Genomic DNA, 19,634 nt, shown 5'->3' with positions numbered 1-19,634 from the left:
TAGTTGAGTGGTCTATTGTACCCAATAGAGGGCGTCAAAGTACCCCAGAGAGCGTGGGTTCGAATCTCGCCTTTGGCAGTCACCCTTATATGGTAGAAGACGTAATGCATTGGTTAGCGAGCAAAATTTTAAAACACGAACCAGGCCCAAAGATGGAGAATTAAAGTTATTAAACTGATACAGACATGATACTACCTATCGGAAAAAGTACAAGGACATTGTTGATGGTTGGCTTCGCTGGCCAGGCGAGACTCAAACCGCCGACCCCAATACCAAAAGACACTTTGACCTACTTTGATCCATTTTTCGTTTCGTTTTTTCGTTTTTGTATTTTTCGGAAAAAACTAAGGTGTAGAGCCAAGTCATAGAAGTACATGTGTCCTTTAAAATCTCGTATTACAAACTATTCGATCAGAAATATTGCTTTAAAATATTTTGTATTTGGGGTGTTCGGGTCGGAGGGTTGCACCTCACTCGGTGAGCCAAGTCAGACATTGCTTCGTCCGTAGGTGTAATTGAGAAAGCCAGAATGGCATGTCTACATAAGGGCCCTTATTTGTAACGTCACACGGCCCAAAGAAAACGGGAAGACGCACGGTAGATTGCTAAATAAACTGCTCTTGCCTTGCCTTGAACGCAATTTCTTTTCCGGACATTATGTGACCCGGGGCATTAATTATAAATAAGATTTTGATAGAATTAGCCAAAAAAAACAAATACATGGTAATTCAATATAAAGGAATTGGCCCAATCGGCCATTTATTTGGCAGAGGCTGAATGACAAAGCGCCCTCTGAAGTGCCGAACGTAAAACATATTTCGTGCAGCGTAAGGGGGCTATTAAACAGCCTTCCCGTAGGTGGGCTCGGTTGGCGTCTAAAAGGTTCCTTGCGATGGCCTCATTACTTTTGGGTGCTTTCTAACCTTCGTTGGTCATGGTCACAGCTTGTGCCGGCTTAATTGATTTTGATGGAATTTTTTGCTGGGTCAAAAAGAAACCCATCAGATCATCTGGGCTTGTGTCAAAGGACCCTGATAAGGAGCAGCTGACGGACAAGGTTTAGAAGATGACCAGTAGATGGCGCCAGGATCAGAGGGTATTGTATTAGTACTATTAGTACCAGGGTATTCGCTCATGAGGTAGATAACTTTCAAAATGAATCAAAATTGGCTTTATAACGGCATGAAAATCTCAATATGTATGGAACACGTTCTTTAGAGCCCATAGCGCAAGCAGAAATTAGTTTAAAAAACAATTTTTCTTCATTTTGGCATTTAGAGCCCTTAAAACCATTGCTCTGATACAACTAGGATTTCAACCATGATCCCCTAATCCTGGCGCCATCTGAACCTTGTCCTTCATTTGATCCTAGAGGGCTCCTTATCAGGGTCCATTGTCTTCTTCTTTGGGCTGAGGCAGCGCTTTCTGCTTCCTATACGTGGGTGCAAGTGAACAAACGTCGAAACGAGGGCATACGGTCTATGGTTAAGATGCCAGGTTTTATCAAGGCGATATTGTTGCGCAACTTATTGTCTAAGTATTGTGGCACAATGAACTTATCAAAAACTCTTCCGAGAAACCTTTCACATCCTGCAAGTAAAATTCCCAACACTTGATATCATCAAAACAAACATTAAGCAAAGAGTTTAATACTGTTGCCTTGATGAAGCATTAAAAGTTTTGCAATCGTCATTCCTCATCAAATTGTAGTATGAAAATGTGTTTTGTCGAATTATTGGTGAATCATCTTCAAATTAAATTTCCGTTAAACCAACTCTTATCTTTTTTGAGGATTGTTTTAAAAAAAACTCTAGGCCCAAAATAGTACCAAATTCGCTTTCTACCCAAATATGATAGAATAAAGTTTAGGTATTCAGTTTTAAAAGGTTTGTGTTAAATAAACCCTAGGCTATGTTGTTTTAAGGTCAAAGAAAGAACTGATTCATAATTTGGATCAAGTATTTTAACATCATCGTTCATTTATGGCTATCAGGCATGATTCTAGATTCGAGACGTACTCTATATCAGGTGGAATGAAGCCCTGCAAAAACTTCTACTAATGATTCCTTTCCTGTCTTGCTATTTGCATCAACCTTGGAATATCTTGAAACTATCTGTAAGATTTTATGAGCAAAATATTTGTCTTTTCTTGAACAAAATAAAGGTTAAAGTCATTTACTACTTTTTGAGCTTTTCACGATTGTTTGTCCTCACCTAAACAAGGATTGCTAGGCAGACGGCGCTTTTTAAGGGGCTGAAAAGACCTACTAAAAACTTGCTTGTCCACAACAGTTCAGAAAAAGTACCACTGGTCATTAGCATTTTGTCTTATCTTATACCGGGTGTCGAGGATAAGATTAGATAAATTTGTCACTTTCACTTAAAAGCATCATGAATTTCTTAAAAGATAATTTTGAGAGCTAAAATTCTAAAATGTTATAGATCAGACTACGTAAGTCAGTAGTGCCGATTTTTTGTATTTTTGTTTACATCGATGAAAAGAGCGGACAAACAAGTTTATTACATTTATTTGCAATACCATGGTCTCCATTATGGTTATCATGATTTAGAATCAATACAGAGACACCAAGGCATACATCTCATTCAAAGTATCTTTAATTGCTTACTCGCAAGTACAATCTCTGCATTTCAAGTGCTCAGTCATTGAATCAACGGAACAACTGATCCTCCTCCTCTAGTACTGTCTGAGTTGGTAAAGCTCTGCTCAACCCAGCAAAAAGCTCCGTCGATTTAACGAGATGATGGTACGTGAAACTCAGAAATTTGCCAAGTAAGCAAGTAAGAATATTTTGAATGGAATGTATGCCTTGGTGTCTCTGTATTGATTCTAAATCATAATAACCATGATATTATATAGCATGATATCTCATGATAGAGACCATGGTATTGCTAATAAATGTAATAAACTCGTCTCGGCCCAAACTTGTCCAAGCTGCCGAAACCTGGCCAAACGGCCCATTTCAATGGAAATCACTAAACCTCCAAATTCATCCCTCATGGACAGGGTGGGCAATTTTGAGAATTAGCGTGACTTTTGGACACCAAGTGGACAAAAGTGGACAAAAGTGGACAAAAGTGGACAAAAGTGGACAAAAGTGGACAAGTGAACAAAAGTGGGCAGAATGTGTCCAAAAATTAAGTAACATTGTGCAAAAGGGGATTGACAAGCAAACACTTTTAAAAACCTAAATCATGTTATTTCTTTACCAAATCTGAATGTGAACCAGCAAATAGAATCAGTAATCATAAAAATCTAAGCTTTCTTCAAACACATAAATATGAAGTAACAACTAGCCTTTTCACTAACGTTTTTAATTTCCAAGATATACACTGAACGAAATTCGTTATCTTGATACAATACAGCTTTATAAAGTCAAAACAAATATCTTTAATATATTTTGAATGTTAATAAGTCAAAGCCACACTATAATCAGGGCATTTGGTGGCTGGGTAATTTTAACAAAGATTTTAAAAAATTAATTTTAAAAAAGCTTAGGAGCTGAATATCAAATATCCAATAATACTTCTCATATTTGTAATATAAATAACATATTTATAAAGGAGTGCAGGAATTACACTTTTATAATACATCTAAAAACTAAGATATAGTTTCTTTAAGAAACATTGGGAATCTCATTTCCTGACATCAAGCGCATCTTTAAAAGTTAAAAATATGCCTAACAATGTCTCAATTAACTTACTTATGGAAGAAAAACCATAAGTATAGGAAAATATGTCATTATTAGATTTTAGCAATTCGTAAGAAATTCAATTTTTAATATTAGTACTTTTTAAGAAGAAATCCCAAATGACTGATGATTTTAAGTAAAACATTTTTGCAAAAAGTTAATAATGTTGAATAAATGAAGCCAGATAACCAGAATATAATGTTTAGCTATTTCAGTTTTTGAATCCTTTGCAACAGCTGCATTCTACTAGAGGGAGACTTTGTTCCCTGCTTGCTTTCTAATCTAACGTAAAAAAAAAAGAGTTAAGAACCTGTTTTTCAAATACCTTTTTTGGGTATGTTAGAGGTATATGGCAAAGGTTTTAAAGACTTATCTTGCTCTTGGAACCATCAATGAGCAATTTTTGAAGTAAAGGATAGGTTTCATACAGAATATCCTTTACATTTGTAGTTTAAAAAGTTTCGTATTTTTGGACATTTTTGGACACTTTTGTCCACTTTTGTCCACCCTTATTTTTGGACACTTTTGGACACTTTTGGACAGGGGTGGACAAAAGTGTCCAAAAATGAAATGCCCACCCTGCTCATGGAGGCCTCCCAGGACAGATCCAAAATGCAACCTAAACCAAGTGTGGATTCAGAGGGACAAAAATTCGTCAAAATATAGGCACTCACTCCTTCTGGAGGGCTGTAAAGGCTAGTTTTGCCTTGCAAATCAAGCAATAATCAATAAGAATAACCTTATGGCATTCTCACCACAATAATTTGATCCCACTATACAGGGTGTAAAGAAATTACATTGTAATATTGCATGATAAAGAGATACCTGAGTTCTGCAACAACATATTGATATCGTCACTTTGAAACTATTCGTCAACAATTTTTCCAGGCAAAGATCTGGGGTGACGAGAGTCAGTCTTTAGATGGCCAAAGGTCATAGGGTTATCAATTTCCTCTTGATTAAAATTGGATCATTCATAGTTGAATGTTAGGTTTTTCAATAGTCCCTTTTGATATTTGATGTTTTTCACTGAGGAGTCTTGAAACGAATTTAACAAAGAAAAACACTTTTTTTACTTTTTTATACTTACTTCAACGCTTTCGGAACTTATTTTGGCTCATTTTTATAACTTAAAAACAACTCTTTTACCAAAATAACAAACTATCTTCCAACCCTTAATCATGACGCTCTTTTTGCCGTTGACAGTAAGAACTAAACGGAAACCTCTCTTACCCCTTACATTTGCATTTTGAAGACTATTGCTTTAATGCTCTACTGAGCATAACTCAAAATTAACTATTTCCTTGTAAACTTTACTCAGTCAGTCAAGACTTTTTTGCGGACTGCCTTCAGATAATTTCTGATCCACCAACGAATTAGAGTTGTAAGATCTGGCCATCCCTTGAATATAAGGTTGATCAGGTCAGAAAATTGTCCAATACTGACTTAAAAGATATTGCTAGATCAACATCTACATACCAACTCCTTATGAATAAAGAGGGGAACAAATTGAACAACGAAGGAGCCCGAGAAAAACCAGAGGAGGACTTCATTTTTAGAACTAGTCCGGATTCTCGAGGGCTTGCAGGTGCTCTCTAAAAGCACATAAAACTTTTAGCGATTAGGACAAAGCTCATGGATGCTTTTGTCCACGTTTTGTCCTCTCATTGAACTTTCCATTATCTTGGAGGACTATTATCGTTTAAATACTTGACAGTCGAGACCTGCTGAAAATCTTGACCTTCATCATCTAATAGTGGAGCGGAAACGGTCGAGCGGAAGGAATTTCAGTCCATGCCAGGCCATATCACTATGGGCGACTCCAGATAAACAATATATTCCATGCATGACATCTTTGGTTATTGGGGGCCCATTCTGGGTTTGAGGGTTTAGGTGGTTTTCTTGTGCGCCAGTAAATCCATTCTTTGACTTGGCCAGACTTTCTTTTATAATCTTTATTGCGAGAATATTTTCTCTTTGGATCGTTACATGTACTCTGTATTGATAAATGTCTTGTTCTCCCCCTCTGGGTCCCACTTTGGTCACGCTCTAGTTCTTTAGCAGCTGCAACAGCTGATGTTTTGGACAAGACCAACAGATACACAAACCTCGGTGGGACGGGTGGGACTTCAAGAGCCGCAAATCCCCAATTCCACAGCCGTCTCAATGTCTACTCGCTCAGTCCATATCATCGAAAGAGGACGCCTGGAGGCGGAGGAGATCTCGACCCTATAACTGACCTACCCCATACCACCCAGCCCAGCCGCCACGGACCGACTCTAGGCCTAGTTCCTGATCATGGATTCTGAAAATTAGGTTCATCAGTCGGTCATTAAGTGACTCACTTTGTTTCCGCCTTGAACTTGGCCCAATTGGTAGCCACCCTCTCGTCCAAGTCCATGGATCCCGCATCCTCGGAGGCCATTTCGGCCGAACTCCAAGCGGTCAGCTCCAAACGCGCCTTTATGAAGGACAAACTCAAGAAACGCCGTGAATTCATGGGATCCATTCTCTCACAAAGCCAAACCCTCCTGCCGCCCGATCTGGCGGCCATCGCTCAGAAATCCAAAGCTCCCACGGCTGGGCCCAGTCTCTCCACCGCCGTCCCGGAACTGTCGGGCGGGGGCGGGGCCGTCAGCCACCCTCTGACCGTGGTCACGCCCAACAGCCTGGCCCCATCCTCGCCCTCAACGATGGTGCCGGTGCCCGCGGAAAGTGGCGAAACCGAGAGCAAACGGGCTCGAGCCTCGGGGGAAGCCCAAGACGATATTCTCAGTTTGCTGTCCACCCAATCGGCCAAAGAGAAGCAAGACCAAGAGCAACGTGATGAGATCCTCAGTTTGCTGAGCCAACCCACGGCCAAGGAGCGCACTCTCATGGACGCCTTTCGCTCGCAAAGTGGCGGGGGCGTCCGCGAGTTCTGCACCCACTCCACCAAGAGCGAATGCATGCGGGTCCACCAGAATCGCAAACCCTGCGAGAAGCTCCACTTTGCCAAGATTCTCCAGGCCCACACGGATGAATCCTTGGGCGATTGTTCCTTCCTGAACACATGTTTTCACATGGATACCTGCAAGTACATTCACTATGAGGTTGACGCCGATGACCTCCGCTCGTCAGTCAGTGAGCGCGACGCGGCGGCCACGGTAACCGCCGGAATGGATGGCGAGAGGGCGGTGGGCAGCTCGGAACGGGCTACTACTGCCGTGACCACGGGTTCACGCCATCTCCTCGAGACCTTGAGACTGGTCCCGCCCCAGTGGGTGCAATGTGATCTTCGGAGCCTCGACTTGAGCGTTTTAGGCAAGTTTTCCGTGGTGATGGCCGACCCACCTTGGGATATTCACATGGAGTTACCGTACGGCACCATGTCGGACGATGAGATGCGACATTTGCCCGTGCCCAGCTTACAAGACGAAGGCCTTATATTCCTGTGGGTCACCGGTCGAGCCATGGAATTGGGTCGTGAGTGTCTCAAGCTTTGGGGCTATGAGCGGGTCGACGAATTGATCTGGGTCAAGACCAATCAGTTGCAGCGCATCATCCGCACCGGTCGAACCGGCCATTGGCTCAATCACGGCAAGGAGCATTGCCTCGTGGGCATGAAAGGCGATCTCAAACTCAATCGGGGCCTGGATTGCGACGTGATCGTTGCCGAAGTACGCGCCACCTCGCACAAACCGGATGAGATATACGGTATCATCGAGCGATTATCGCCCGGCACGCGCAAGATCGAACTTTTTGGCCGTCCTCACAACGTTCAGCCCAATTGGTTCACGTTGGGCAATCAATTGGACGGGGTCGTGATCCACGACGATGAAGTATTAACGCGCTGGCGGAGCGCATACCCCAATGGCTATGAACTAACCAAAGGCTTTGTGCTCCATGCACGACCTGAACCTTGAACGCAGCTTTTAGTTAGCCTTGGTTGCATCTTCTGCCTATTGGCTTACACAAATACATACAGGTTTCATAGCCACAATATTCGGTCCGTCAGTAACTGCATGGTAACTCAAATGCCAACGCAAACGACGTGAACACATGGAATGTGCTTTATTTAATTTGATGATGACAATCAATTGTTTAAGCCTCAAAAGATCTTGCTTTGGTTTGGGCAAAAATAGTTCAAGTCGTCGACTCGCTTAGAAAATAATCATGGGAAGTAAGATGAAGTCGTATGTATGGATGGATGTACGGCTAATGAACTCGATTAGATTCGAGTTTGGGTTAAAAAGCAACCTCAGAATTCGTTATATAGGGCCAACAAGGCTGTTGATAAACTAGCACAGTTTTTAGATTCATATTCCAGAACACTCGGTCACTTTCAGAAATCATTTATCCGTAACTACAGTTAATATGATTGAAGGTAGTTTTGTTTCAATGGGGTTCAAATTGATTCTCCATATAAAACTATTTAACACGATTCCCTGGAGATCGTTCCATTTTAGATGGAAGTAAGACAGACAACTTTAACTAAAACATTTATTCGGGCGCAGCCGAATCCAACGCTTTTTGAATTGTCCCCCTGCAAAACTGCAAAATCAAGTGGCATCAGATGTTATGATGATGAATTAGCAAAAACATGATGAAACAGTCATTTCTGTTAAAATTTGGCCATTTTTCTAATTTCCCGCTAATCTGGGACAATATCTGCCCATCTGGGAAAGAATGACCGTTCTGTGGCATTTCCTCCATTCGTGGGTGACGTACATGCCTCTGTACCAAATCATGACCAAATACGCCGCAAGTTATTCCAATTACTCTAGAGGAAATTTGATTCAATTACCAAAAAAGATTGTTAAATAATTTGGACTCTAATGGAAAATTTGATATTTCCCCAAAACAGAATACAGAATTTTGATATTGTTGGGGGGGAGTGGGAACGTATTTTTGCGGACTTCCTTACTACTTTTAAATAGAACCACTAGCACTTTAATAAATGTGAAAAGAGCTAATATACTTTATTTAGCTTTAAACCCACATAATATCTGATCCACCAACGAATTAGAGTCATGGCCTAGAATAGGAGTAATGTAGTGTTAAGCAAATAAACAATATTAATCAATGCTTTTTAGCATACTATGTAGGCAAGAAACCTTCAAAATTAGCACCGTTGGATACAAAAACTATTGACAAAGTATGGCCTTGATGAGGCAAGGAACCTGAAATATTGGCCATCTGAATTTAAGGAAAGTAATTCTAACGCATAAGGCCAATACATTTCTTGGCTGTTATGTGACTGTTATATAAGGTACAACTCTTTTTGGCCCAAGTAATTGTAACTGTAATCCGTTCCTTTTTTAAGTAATGGCTCACGCCCTGCCTGAAAGTCAAATAGAGGAGTGTAAAGCTTTGGGATTTCATACTAGTGCGCCCTCTGGTTCTACCATGAAGGAAGTGTCACCACACATCTTAATGATGGCAAAAAGTTGGTACCAAATATTTTTTTCGTATTTTCTGCATAACTTTTTCACTTGCGACGTAATGTCATCTTTATCAAGTGAATGTTGAACTTCAATGGTTCAAAATAATTGTCGAACGATTTCCAAAATCAGGATTGCCAGAGAGTTAGGAACGTCAAAGCACCACCCTTTCCATCATAAGGTAAAAGGTTAGCTTTGACCAAAAAAGCAACCCTGGTTGAATCGAAGAAAAATCAGGGTCACTTTTTTTGACTAACTAACGGGTGTTCCGATGTGGCCACTGAAAATGTAAATTGGTAGCCCTAGTCGCAACCTCCCGTGATAATTTATTTGATCCACATCGGTGGTTTTCAAGAACCGTCCCACCGTGCCATTAGTCATCGCAGTACTGAAACGAGTCGAGTAAGCTGATTATCCAAGAATCCAGCTTACGTTTTTCAAGGCATCTGTGGAATTTTGTAGCTTTTGATGAGTTGATGTTGTGGTTGGTGGTGAATAGGGGTCGGAAAGATAAGTCTTTAGCTTAAATTAAGATTTAAGCAATTTGGGATATTTCTATGGCAAAAAAACTGTGTAGCGATTCTGAACCAGAAAATAACCTAAAACCGAAAATTGAGAGAATTGCTATCATATTTAAGGGAAAATCATTAAAACTTTACATTCATTTACGCATTATTTGAATTTATAAAAACTGAAGGCTTTAACAGTTATAACATATAAATTTACCGTAAGTTGTCGGTACAAGAGTGTTTAGATTCTCATACTATGATGATATTAATTTGACTGACCATTGTTTTGAAGTGCGCATTCCTCTATTGGAATTTGAAAATGCCTGTAACACAAACCTGAACTTCGAAGTACTAGGTATGAATTCGTTTTGAAATTCGAATTGGTGTTGAACTCCAGGCCTGGCAACATTTTGGAACCCAGGAGAAAAGGCTGTGGAATATATTAATTCAACTAACTTTGTCGGGTAAATCACTAAAATACTTGAATCATTGAACAAAAGGCCACTTTTTTTCCTTTTTTCGGACTTAATTTCACGTTGTCGTTAGTTGTTGGGTTTGACCATCCTAACCTCAAAGCCCACTATTTTGACGAAAATCACGCACTATTTTTCCGACCCCTGTGATGACGGTTCGGGCGATGAAGCTGTTGAATGTTGACGTGGGGCTAGCGGGCAGGCAGGGTGACGCCAGGCATCGATGTGGATTTATCCTGGGCGGGGAGCGGGGAGAGCCGCGTCTGGCCACGGGTCAAACCCACCTGAGTCAACTTGAGCCCGCGACTGAAGCTGTCAATGACCCGAGACTGAGGCTAGGGGTGGCTAGTGGCAGGGTCTGGTAAGGGATTGGCGTATTTTCATGGGCTGGAACGCGTCACACCTGAGTGGACTGACATTGAACAACAACAACACTCACTCATCAAATGGTGAGCCCATCGTGCCAATATATTATTGTGTGTGCTTAGTTAGTTAGTTAGTTAGTTGGTGAAGCAAGACTAGACGGAGCCATCGACCTATTATGAAGTTGGGTTCCACATTTGGACTGGATAGTCAATGACGGACTGGGAACACAAGTGTGCTGGCTAGCTGGCTCAATTCTCGGTTCTCGATTCTCGGGTGGGATCGGATCAACAGTCCACTCACACACTCCCTCACTCCAAACCGACAGAGAGAGAGAGTAGGTGGCAGGGCTTAATTGACAGGGGGGGGGGTCGGTCGAGACTGGCCTTCATGAGGGAGGGAGTGAAGGAGGAAGGCAGGTCAAGAGGACACCCGCGGGTCCACCATTCCACCAGCTGGTCGCCACCACCCGAATCAAAATAATAATCCGCCTCGAGTGCGGCTCAAAACACCCGCCCACTCGCTCATCACTGACGGACAGACGGACGGACCGCCAGCAGCACGGGGTATCATCCACCCACAAGTCGTCCTTGGTGAGGGTCCAGACCTCAGACCCCCCCCCCCCCCGACTCACTCTAGCCTCTGGTCTCTGGCCTCTGGTGGGTGGGCGTGTTTGATCCCCGGTGCCTGATGGCCTCGCTGTGGTCCACGAGCTCGTCCTCGTCGTTGATTCGTCGCTCGGAATCGGGTGTGCGGGCCGAAAAAAGCGGCCCTGCTGGCCGACGGCCGCCGTGCACGACTGGCCCGACCCCACGGGGCCCGACCCCGGGGCCGACCACAAACTCAAGCGCGAACTCGCCCCCGGCGGCGCTGAGCCCGAGTCCACCCTCAGCCTGCCCATTCAAGCGGGCGAGACGTTGCACACCATCTCGCTCAAGTACAACATTCCGGTGGCCGAATTGAAGCGCGTCAATAATCTCTTCCAGGACAACGAATTCTTCGCCCTCCAGAGCCTCAAGTTGCCCTTGAAATCGGCCCATTCCGTCCGCACCGAGCTCATGCCCACGGGCGCCATCCCGACCGCCTCCACCGCCTCGCCCACGTCTCACGTCCCCGGTTGGCTAGTGGATCACTGGTCGTCACCCACCGGCGGTTCGCTGGCCAGTCCCGGTTTGTCCTCGCCCGTTCTTTCCGACGAATCCGAGTGGGATGGACCGTTGATAGCGGTGGGCGTGCATGGAGCGGGCGGCGCAAGTGGCCGGGCTTGGTCCGAGAGTCGTCCCGCCCAAAAGGCCAAGCGGTTCTTGAGGGCCAAGGATAAAGACCTGGCCCAATTGAAAGCCCAGCATGAGCGTCTCCATCGGCCCGACGCCACCTGGCCCCTTCCCTCCGATTCGGAACTCGATGACTTGGCGCTGGATCGGACCGACACGCCCTCCGCCTACTATCACAGCGTACCGCGGAGTGTGTGCTGGGTGGGTTTGAGCCTGATTGTGGTGGCCGTGATCGTCATCCTGTACTTTGCCCGCTACGAATTCAATCTGATCCAACACGAACTTCCTTCCGAAGAGAGTCTCCGTCATCTCCAAGCCGAGGATATTAAAAGTCAAGCCTCCGCTTAAGATTTCAGATCGGAGCCTGAGGCTGGCACCACCCTTGATGATCTTCCACTGCTGCTGCCTTGGGCTTCATTTTAGGCCGGAGCCCGCCGTCTCTAGTCCGTTGCATTGTCAGACCCCGGCCCGGCTGCTGAATGATGCCCATAAATCGCGTCCAGTTTGGGTCGAGGGCCGGACTTGGCCCCCCACCCTGACCCTTATTGCCAGAGGCGATATCTTGTTGTGCGTGCTTGCGTGCGTTTGTGACATATTTTATACCCAAATACATATCGGAGTGAATCTGAGCCCTGACGCCCACGCAGGTTTCTGCCAGAGAACTAACATTTATATGATGACAACCACAATCCAGAGCTATTAAAACTATTTGTCCAACATTTTTGCCGGTCCAAACCCGAACCTCGTGATATGATATTGAGTTTTTCAGTGTTTTCTTGCAGAAATTTGGGCCTTTTGCCGCTGCCACCCCCTTCACTATGGATCGCGCCGATGCTCAGGCCCAAAAAATGAAGAATCCCGAGGAGCCAGACTTTTTCCAAAAATACAATTTGGTACGCCATCTTCTTTCAAACCACAGCCATGAGCACGCAACTCCTGAGTCATCTTTTGATCAATATTCATTCAGGATCCCCAGGCCGTTTATACCGGGGTTATTTTCGGATTAATCACCCTCGCGCTCATCTTTGTCTTCACCCGAAAACGATCCCGGGGAAGCACCCTACTCATTTGCGGACCGTGCGAGTCCGGTAAAACCTGCTTATTTGGTCAATTGCTCCACAAAAAGCAACTGGAAACCTACACCTCAGCCAAAGAAAACAAGGGTAATTGATCATCTTCACGCATAATCGCCATTTGTTTGGAATCCACCTCATTTCATATTTTCAGGGCACTTGAGTGTACCTGGACGGGCCCCTTTGCCCGTTGTGGATGTGCCTGGCCACGAAAGGTTGCGGGTGAAGTATTTAGAAGAGTACAAGAACCAGGTGAAGGCTATCATCTATGTCGTGGACTCATCCACGCTTCAAAAACAGTTGCGAGACACCGCGGAGTATCTATTCAACATTATCACGAACCCGATTATCTACACCAAGCGACCAAAAATCATGGTAGTTTGCAACAAACAGGTAGACTGACACATTGAAGATGATATTTCAAATCCAAGAAAGTCATCCTCCAAGCTTAATCTTGATCTATGGCGAGAAGTATAAAAACATCAAGTGGACAAGTTAAAGATATTTCTCCCGTATTCGTAGGATTTGAGCTTGGCCAAAGGCCAGAATGTCATCCAAAAAGAGCTGGAAAAGGAGATGGAGCTTTTGCGTGGCACGCATTCTCGCACCTTGCAAGAAACCAATGACCAAAACGTGGAGCGGGTCGAAATTGGTCAAGATGGCGAAGAATTTCAGTTCCGGCATCTTCCCATGAAGGTTAGAACGCCTTCTTTAGCTGTATTAATAAAAAGCCCTCCCCCCCACGCCCCACTTGTTAACTATTTTCCATTCAGGTCGAGTTTTGTGAGCTCTCAGCCCAATCATCGGAAACGATGGATAGCTTGAGAAAATGGGCATATGGTCTGGCCTAAAGACACATTTGATGAAGGAATGGGTCACAAACCTCAACAACCAACCCTACACATGGAGCACCGCTTATCCGTGCATTTTCTATTTAAGTGAATGGTTCGCAAACTACATGGTTTTCACGAAAAAAATACAGTTAACCTCGAAAATCGCAATTATTGGGAAGTTTTTCAAGCAGACTCAATTGCAACCTCAAAGCACTCCTCATATTGGCCAGGATCACTTCTCGTCTGGCATCTCCGGCGCTTTTTTGTAGTGCGATCTCGACGCCCTCCAATTCAGATTGGAAGCCATTACGTTCGAGGTCCAAGAAGTCCTTACACACACCCAATTCGATATAGTCCTCAACGCGGCCAGCGCTTAAGCAATGGGCGGTCCAACGAATGAAACATATCCCTGAGCGGACAAACGCATAAGCCCCCGGCACGTCTTCATCGCCACACCCAATACCCCACGAGGTGATGCCCACTTGAACGTAGCGTCCTTTGTATTTGGTGCTCGGACACACCAAGGGTCCGCCCCCATCGCCTTTGCAGGTGTCCTCATCTTTGACGCCTCCGGCACAAACGAAGCTCCGGTGAAGTCGGAAGGTATCGCTCAAACGAGATGTTTTCCGCAGAAGGTTTTCACACTTCCGGAATGGGATCAGAGGAAGTTTGACGTGCTTCAATTGGGCTTGGAATAGGCCTTCTTCTTCTGAAGCGAAAGGACAGGCATAACATTATCCATGATTAGGAATCAGTCAAAATGGCAAGTTGTGCCTGTTTCAATTACAATTGATATGCAATCGATTCATATTCAGATCAAGGATTCATTCAATTCAACAAACTCGTGCTCGATTGGGTCTACGTACAGTCCACATTACCTAGGTTTTCAGTTCCCCATCCAGAGGCAAAGCATTGGTCCTCGGTGTAGGATATGTCTCCAGGTTCTTCGGGTAAACAAATTGTTCCAATGTGCTCGGTCAAGTTCAGCTCTTTTTCCAACTGGATGACAACGAAGTCATTTTCCAAGTTGTTGGCGTTGTATCGTGGATGATAGACGATCGTCCTGATGGAACTTTCTTGATATTTGGCCGGTTCCCGCTCATCTTGCAAATTGCTGTCTCCACAGCGAACTAATAGACTCTTGGTTTGATATGCTCTGAGGACCAGACCACAATAATATTATTATTATTATTGTTATTATTATTTGATCATTTCAATGGAATGGGGTACGGCTGATTTTGGCACAACTTTTGGAGCGCTTACATCGTGCAATGAGCTGCGGTCAGGACGAATTCGGGCGAAATGAGTGAGCCCCCGCAAATGAACTTCTGGGCCGTTCGATCGATCCAAAATATGGCGCACATGTGAGGCCACTCCCCAAATTGTGAGTCCTTCCGACCTGCACTGAATTGTTCTTCTCTGTCGTCGAGCGATAGCTTCCTGACCCCGCAAGTTATGGGAGCTTTCGGGATCACGTCTGCAGTGTCGTTGGATCCAGATTTCAAGACTGAAATGGGAAAAAGACCTGGGGCTTTGGGTGTCTCGATTTGCAGAACAATTGATTTTCTTGTCATCTTATTATTAAGAAGCTTATTAATCAGAAATAACAACGTGTACTTGGAATTTTGAATAAATACCGTACGCATAAAAGTGCTTTTATATGTCTCAAATCCCATTATTCTTAATATCTGTCACTTTCGTTCAACAGATATTTTAGTGGCAACCCATGAAATGGGCACATACTTTTAAGAGAAACATTTCATCACACTGTAAGCCAAATTTTGTTGACCAACACAATGCTAGTTTCCTTTTGGTGTTTGCCAGTCATTATTTTCCGTTTCTCGGATTCCTGTTTGGAGTGGGATAGTCGTTCCTGTTTTTTCAAACCGGAATTTCCGATCTTACCCCTAACCCACGTAACCAAGGAAAAGCTCTTGAGATTGTTGGTGCTCCATTATTAGCTTTTAGAGCAATGGAGATCTTGTTGTCTGGTAAAATGGATAATCGGTAAAACTTCCCCTTTCTTGATTTTGGGGTCCGAGCGTAGGTCTAGCTTTCGGATTTATAGCCGAGTGGTCGCGTTGAAACCTTATAAAGATGGGTCTTGTGATTGCTCTCAGAAGTATTGAGAACAAGATATTCCCAACATAACCATGGCTACTTACGAACACTTGTCAATCCTGGAGGTGCTCTATTGTTTAGTTAGATCCTAAGAAAATGTCGTGCATTTGTATGATTTTGCCTGGCAGTCTCAGACAGATTTTCTTTTACTAGCTATTCATTAGTTAGTTGCTCCTTTTGTTCCTGTAGCAATGAAAATCGTTTCTAGAAGTCATTGGAGCAACCACCATGTATGGGTCATTCATGTTTCACGTTTTTTCCTTTTCCTCCTTTTCCATTTGCACCTTTAATGGCAAAGTAACGCCACGTAGTTGAACACCATGTAATTCATTCGCACATTTCTTTGAATCCAACAATATCTCATGGCCTACGAGAGACCGAAGAACCATTTGATGCCCATTGACAATGTCGAGTTCACAATCAAACGTTCCCTTCTCCCATGCTCCGATTGGAGTCTTACTTACCGTCAAGGTTGCAGCACACTGCACCGAGGTCGTTGCATCGGTCGTCGGTGTTCCTCACGCCCACCTCCACTCGGCCGCCACGAACTTGGCTGCACTCGGCGAAGGAAATGCATTGGTGATTGGGTAGCTTCTCACAAGGCTCGATCAGATCAACCATCAACTGAAACATATAGAGCGTAGGGCAAGTGGATTGGGTCGACATCATCACCATTGGACATTGCATGACACCTTCGAAAACCTATTTATTGTACCTTGTCGCAACATTTCTCGTTTTCTTTGGGGCACGAGGTCTCTAAGTCGGGCAAAGCGGGGATCTCCCCGGGAAACTCGTCCTTCTCGATGATGGGGATCCTCACGTTGGGATCGACGAATTCGAAGCAATCCGTCAGCGGGGTGCACTCCTGGCCGGTTGGACACGGGTTCACGGAAGGATTGCTCTGGGATCTGGCCCCGCGAAAGTGACCAAGAAGAGCCAGAGTGCAAATAAAACCTTGAAAAGGGGACATGATCGTCCACAGCAGCCGAATGATGGCTTGGGTTTGATAAGATATTGAACAACAACAGACACTTAACACACTCGCTCATTCACTTACTTGCTTACAGCGAGTGATTCGCATCCAGGACCTGAAACACACCACGGAGGGATTCCCAATGATGCACACAAACCTGCATATTGCACAATGGCACAGTGGCACAATGGTACACGGCAAACGAGTGTATGTGTGTGCAACCACTGCAGTTATTGCAGTCAGTGGTGAACGAACTGGTTTTACCCATTGGATGCCTCAGGCCCTCGTCGAGATATTTGATAGCCCAAAGCAAGAACCATTTAATTGCTGCCCACTGAACGAGCGAAGCAATGATATTCATTTTTCGCATTGGCATCTGGTACAATACAAGCATAGAGAACATAGGTATAAGAAGGAGATGCAGTCTCTTCTGTTTTCTTCCAAAAAGGACCGCGAACTATTTTCATGCCAATTTAAGCTTTTTAGGTGGAAAATACCATCAAGATGTAGATCAAGCCAGAGAGTATCAGCAATAGTCTACGAGAAGAAATAGAAAATTATGTCTCATGGGTGACATACGACTTAAAAAGCAATGCTTCGATAAATAAAGTGGCATAACCAACAAGAAAGCTCACCAATACATGCTTAGGCACATGCCCAATATGACGGCACACCAACCTTTCTTCGGAAGAAGCCTTGTTAAAGGGCAACCGTAATTGGCGAAATGTAAATTGATTGGCCATCCCAAATGAGCTAAATAGCAGGCAGCGGTTTAAATGCATATTTACACTGGCATCTCATTGGGGCATTTTCAGGGACAAATACTGGTTGACAAACCAACTGCATTTTTATTGCACAATGCTCGAATTGACGACAAAAACATATTCCTTTATTTGTGAAATAAAAATCGCCGAGTTTCCATGTGATATCTTTATGGTATTTACGAACGTCAAAGTTTATGACGCAAAGCCTGTGGAACGCTTAGGACAGAGTACTACATATGGAACTTGAGGTGCGTTGGAATGGCTCCGCTCTGGAAGTCAGTGGAAAATTGAAAAAAATATGTTGTTGAATAATTACTATTGCTCAATTGGGGGGCACAGTCAAAACAATTTCTGTTAATGTGCTATATCCTGTGTGGGGGTAGGATAGGCCGGACGGAGCACTTCCAGACAATATCTCAAGGGCTTTTGGGATGACTAGATACGCGAGTGAGTGAGTGAGTGAATGGAGTTGAGTCTACGGTTAGGTTACAAATACGTAGACTCGGTCGGTTTGAAAAGCACCCTGTGACCTGTCTTGATAATGTCTTCCTGTCGTCTTGATTCCCCCACGAATCTAGAACAATAACAAGTGAGGCGCGATGAGCCATGATTCGCCCTTTCGCTCACTCAAATTTGGGAAAAGACGTTAGGATGAGAACTATCCGAACCATTTTCTTAGCAGGAACCGAGCCAGATGATGACGATCTTGGCCGATATCATTTCCTCTCTCCGATCTGGACTCACCACACGTTTTCTTCGGACCGCATTACGTACGCGGCCCCGCCGAGAACCGCTAGTCATGACGGACGACATTCATGCCCTGCTTGAGCCTAACCGATCCCACCAACATTGACGGAATGCCTCAAACTCACCCAGCCGCCAAGCAATAATGTGTATGAAGGAATTTCCCCGATATCGTCTCGAGAAAAAAAAGGTCCTCTAAGTGGTTATTGATTCTGGTGTGTTCCGAATGGGCTAGCGACTTTTGGCGGTCTGCCCGATCGATCCTTGGCTCCCTCGTGCCATCTTTCTTGGACACGAACAATGCTAACAACCACCGTACCAGTAATCATGCATGTCCAAGTCCTCGACTCCCGACTGCTAATGATCATGAGAGTGGCAAAAAGAGCTGACAGGGAGGAGGAGGAGGAGGAGGAAGCGCACGTAGTATTAGGAGGAATAGTAATAGTAGGATGATAATTATGCCACTTCGGGCTCGTTTCGCTCGAGCTGTTCCTTGATTTTTGAAGACATTGGCTGGAAAAGTCCGTTGGAGTTTCCTGTGTCTCCTCGACCAAAATTGGACAGGGATGAATCGCACGGCGAGGGGAGAGCCAAGCAAGCCAGCAAGCCAGCAAGCATGTAAGCCTCCAACGACTGCTTGGAAATCACCTGTTGTGGAATTTCTTTCATTTGTCAAGTGCCCCAAGATTACTACACGTACCGCTGCCACACCGACACCGCTCTTGTGCGATCTGCTACAGTCCCACACGGTGGTACCCGCAACACTGAACAAGAGTTTGTGCATATGACTCGAATTCTCGTAACGATTTTGGTTGTTATGTATAATATCATCTTAGAAAAAGCCTCAGATTAGTTACACCTCAGACATAACTTGAAATATAGTTTGGCCATTTGTCGCTCTTTTCAGTTGTATAACGCCACTTTCAAACTGTTATAACTAAGCATTTCTTGAACAGATGGGTATGAAGTTTCACATCAATGCATAGCTTACAGTGCTAATGATACTGGTTGTTTACAGTGATACAAATAAGTGTAGTTTTGGTGATTTTCAAATATGAGCTTTTACAAAAGTTGCCACTTCTGTTTCGTTGACAAAGACAAACGTACGTAAATTTGAGCAAACTCTTCGCCAGAAATTATAACCACCGTGCCCAAGAGATTGTCTATAGTCTACCACACTCACTCATTCACACTCTTGAAGTCCCAAAAGACGGCTATTCTTTGCTCTACGTATGCTATTAAGGTTCAGAAGCATGAAAATTGTTAAGATGAAGTTTTGGCGGTCATTTGAATGAATTGAGAAAAGCGATGCTTCATTTTTACATTGGGGGAAACATTATTCTGTTTATGATTGTAGAAATAAAAAGCCCCCCC

The 19,634-nt window shown here is 44.1% G+C and overlaps 4 protein-coding genes across 5 annotated transcripts; 3 read left to right on the top strand and 1 right to left on the bottom strand.

The window, feature by feature from the left end:
* The first annotated feature begins 5,775 nt into the window (after positions 1 to 5,775).
* LOC131882238 (N6-adenosine-methyltransferase subunit METTL3-like) lies at positions 5,776 to 7,692 on the top strand. The gene has a single exon (XM_059229331.1). The coding sequence runs from the start codon at positions 6,110 to 6,112 to the stop codon at positions 7,613 to 7,615; it is 1,506 nt and encodes a 501-aa protein (XP_059085314.1). The 5' UTR covers positions 5,776 to 6,109; the 3' UTR covers positions 7,616 to 7,692.
* A 3,463-nt stretch (positions 7,693 to 11,155) lies between these two features.
* LOC131881856 (uncharacterized) lies at positions 11,156 to 12,537 on the top strand (the record flags this gene model as incomplete). Its single annotated transcript, XM_059228840.1, has 1 exon — positions 11,156 to 12,537. A coding segment is annotated over one exon (945 nt), but the record flags the coding sequence as incomplete, so codon positions are not given.
* On the top strand, positions 12,511 to 13,826 carry LOC131881855 (signal recognition particle receptor subunit beta-like). Its single transcript, XM_059228839.1, has 5 exons — positions 12,511 to 12,645; positions 12,720 to 12,915; positions 12,980 to 13,218; positions 13,348 to 13,521; positions 13,599 to 13,826. Exons 1-5 carry the CDS (start codon positions 12,571 to 12,573, stop codon positions 13,674 to 13,676), a joined length of 762 nt encoding a protein of 253 aa, XP_059084822.1. The 5' UTR covers positions 12,511 to 12,570; the 3' UTR covers positions 13,677 to 13,826.
* Positions 13,735 to 16,869, bottom strand: LOC131881853 (phenoloxidase-activating factor 2-like). 2 transcript variants are annotated; one of them, XM_059228837.1, is made up of 5 exons: positions 16,495 to 16,869; positions 16,244 to 16,403; positions 14,922 to 15,165; positions 14,537 to 14,814; positions 13,735 to 14,367 (listed from the first exon to the last, which is right to left on the bottom strand). In XM_059228837.1, exons 1-5 carry the CDS (start codon positions 16,747 to 16,749, stop codon positions 13,808 to 13,810), a joined length of 1,497 nt encoding a protein of 498 aa, XP_059084820.1. In that variant the 5' UTR covers positions 16,750 to 16,869; the 3' UTR covers positions 13,735 to 13,807. The 2 variants fall into 2 exon arrangements, with proteins under 2 accessions (XP_059084820.1, XP_059084821.1); XM_059228838.1 differs by having other exon boundaries at positions 13,735 to 14,364.
* Positions 16,870 to 19,634: the final 2,765 nt, after the last annotated feature.

The sequence above is a fragment of the Tigriopus californicus genome, chromosome 6 (genome assembly GCF_007210705.1).
Source record: "Tigriopus californicus strain San Diego chromosome 6, Tcal_SD_v2.1, whole genome shotgun sequence".
In the NCBI taxonomy this organism is placed as follows: domain Eukaryota; kingdom Metazoa; phylum Arthropoda; class Copepoda; order Harpacticoida; family Harpacticidae; genus Tigriopus; species Tigriopus californicus.
This window is presented reverse-complemented; position numbering and strand designations above follow the sequence as displayed.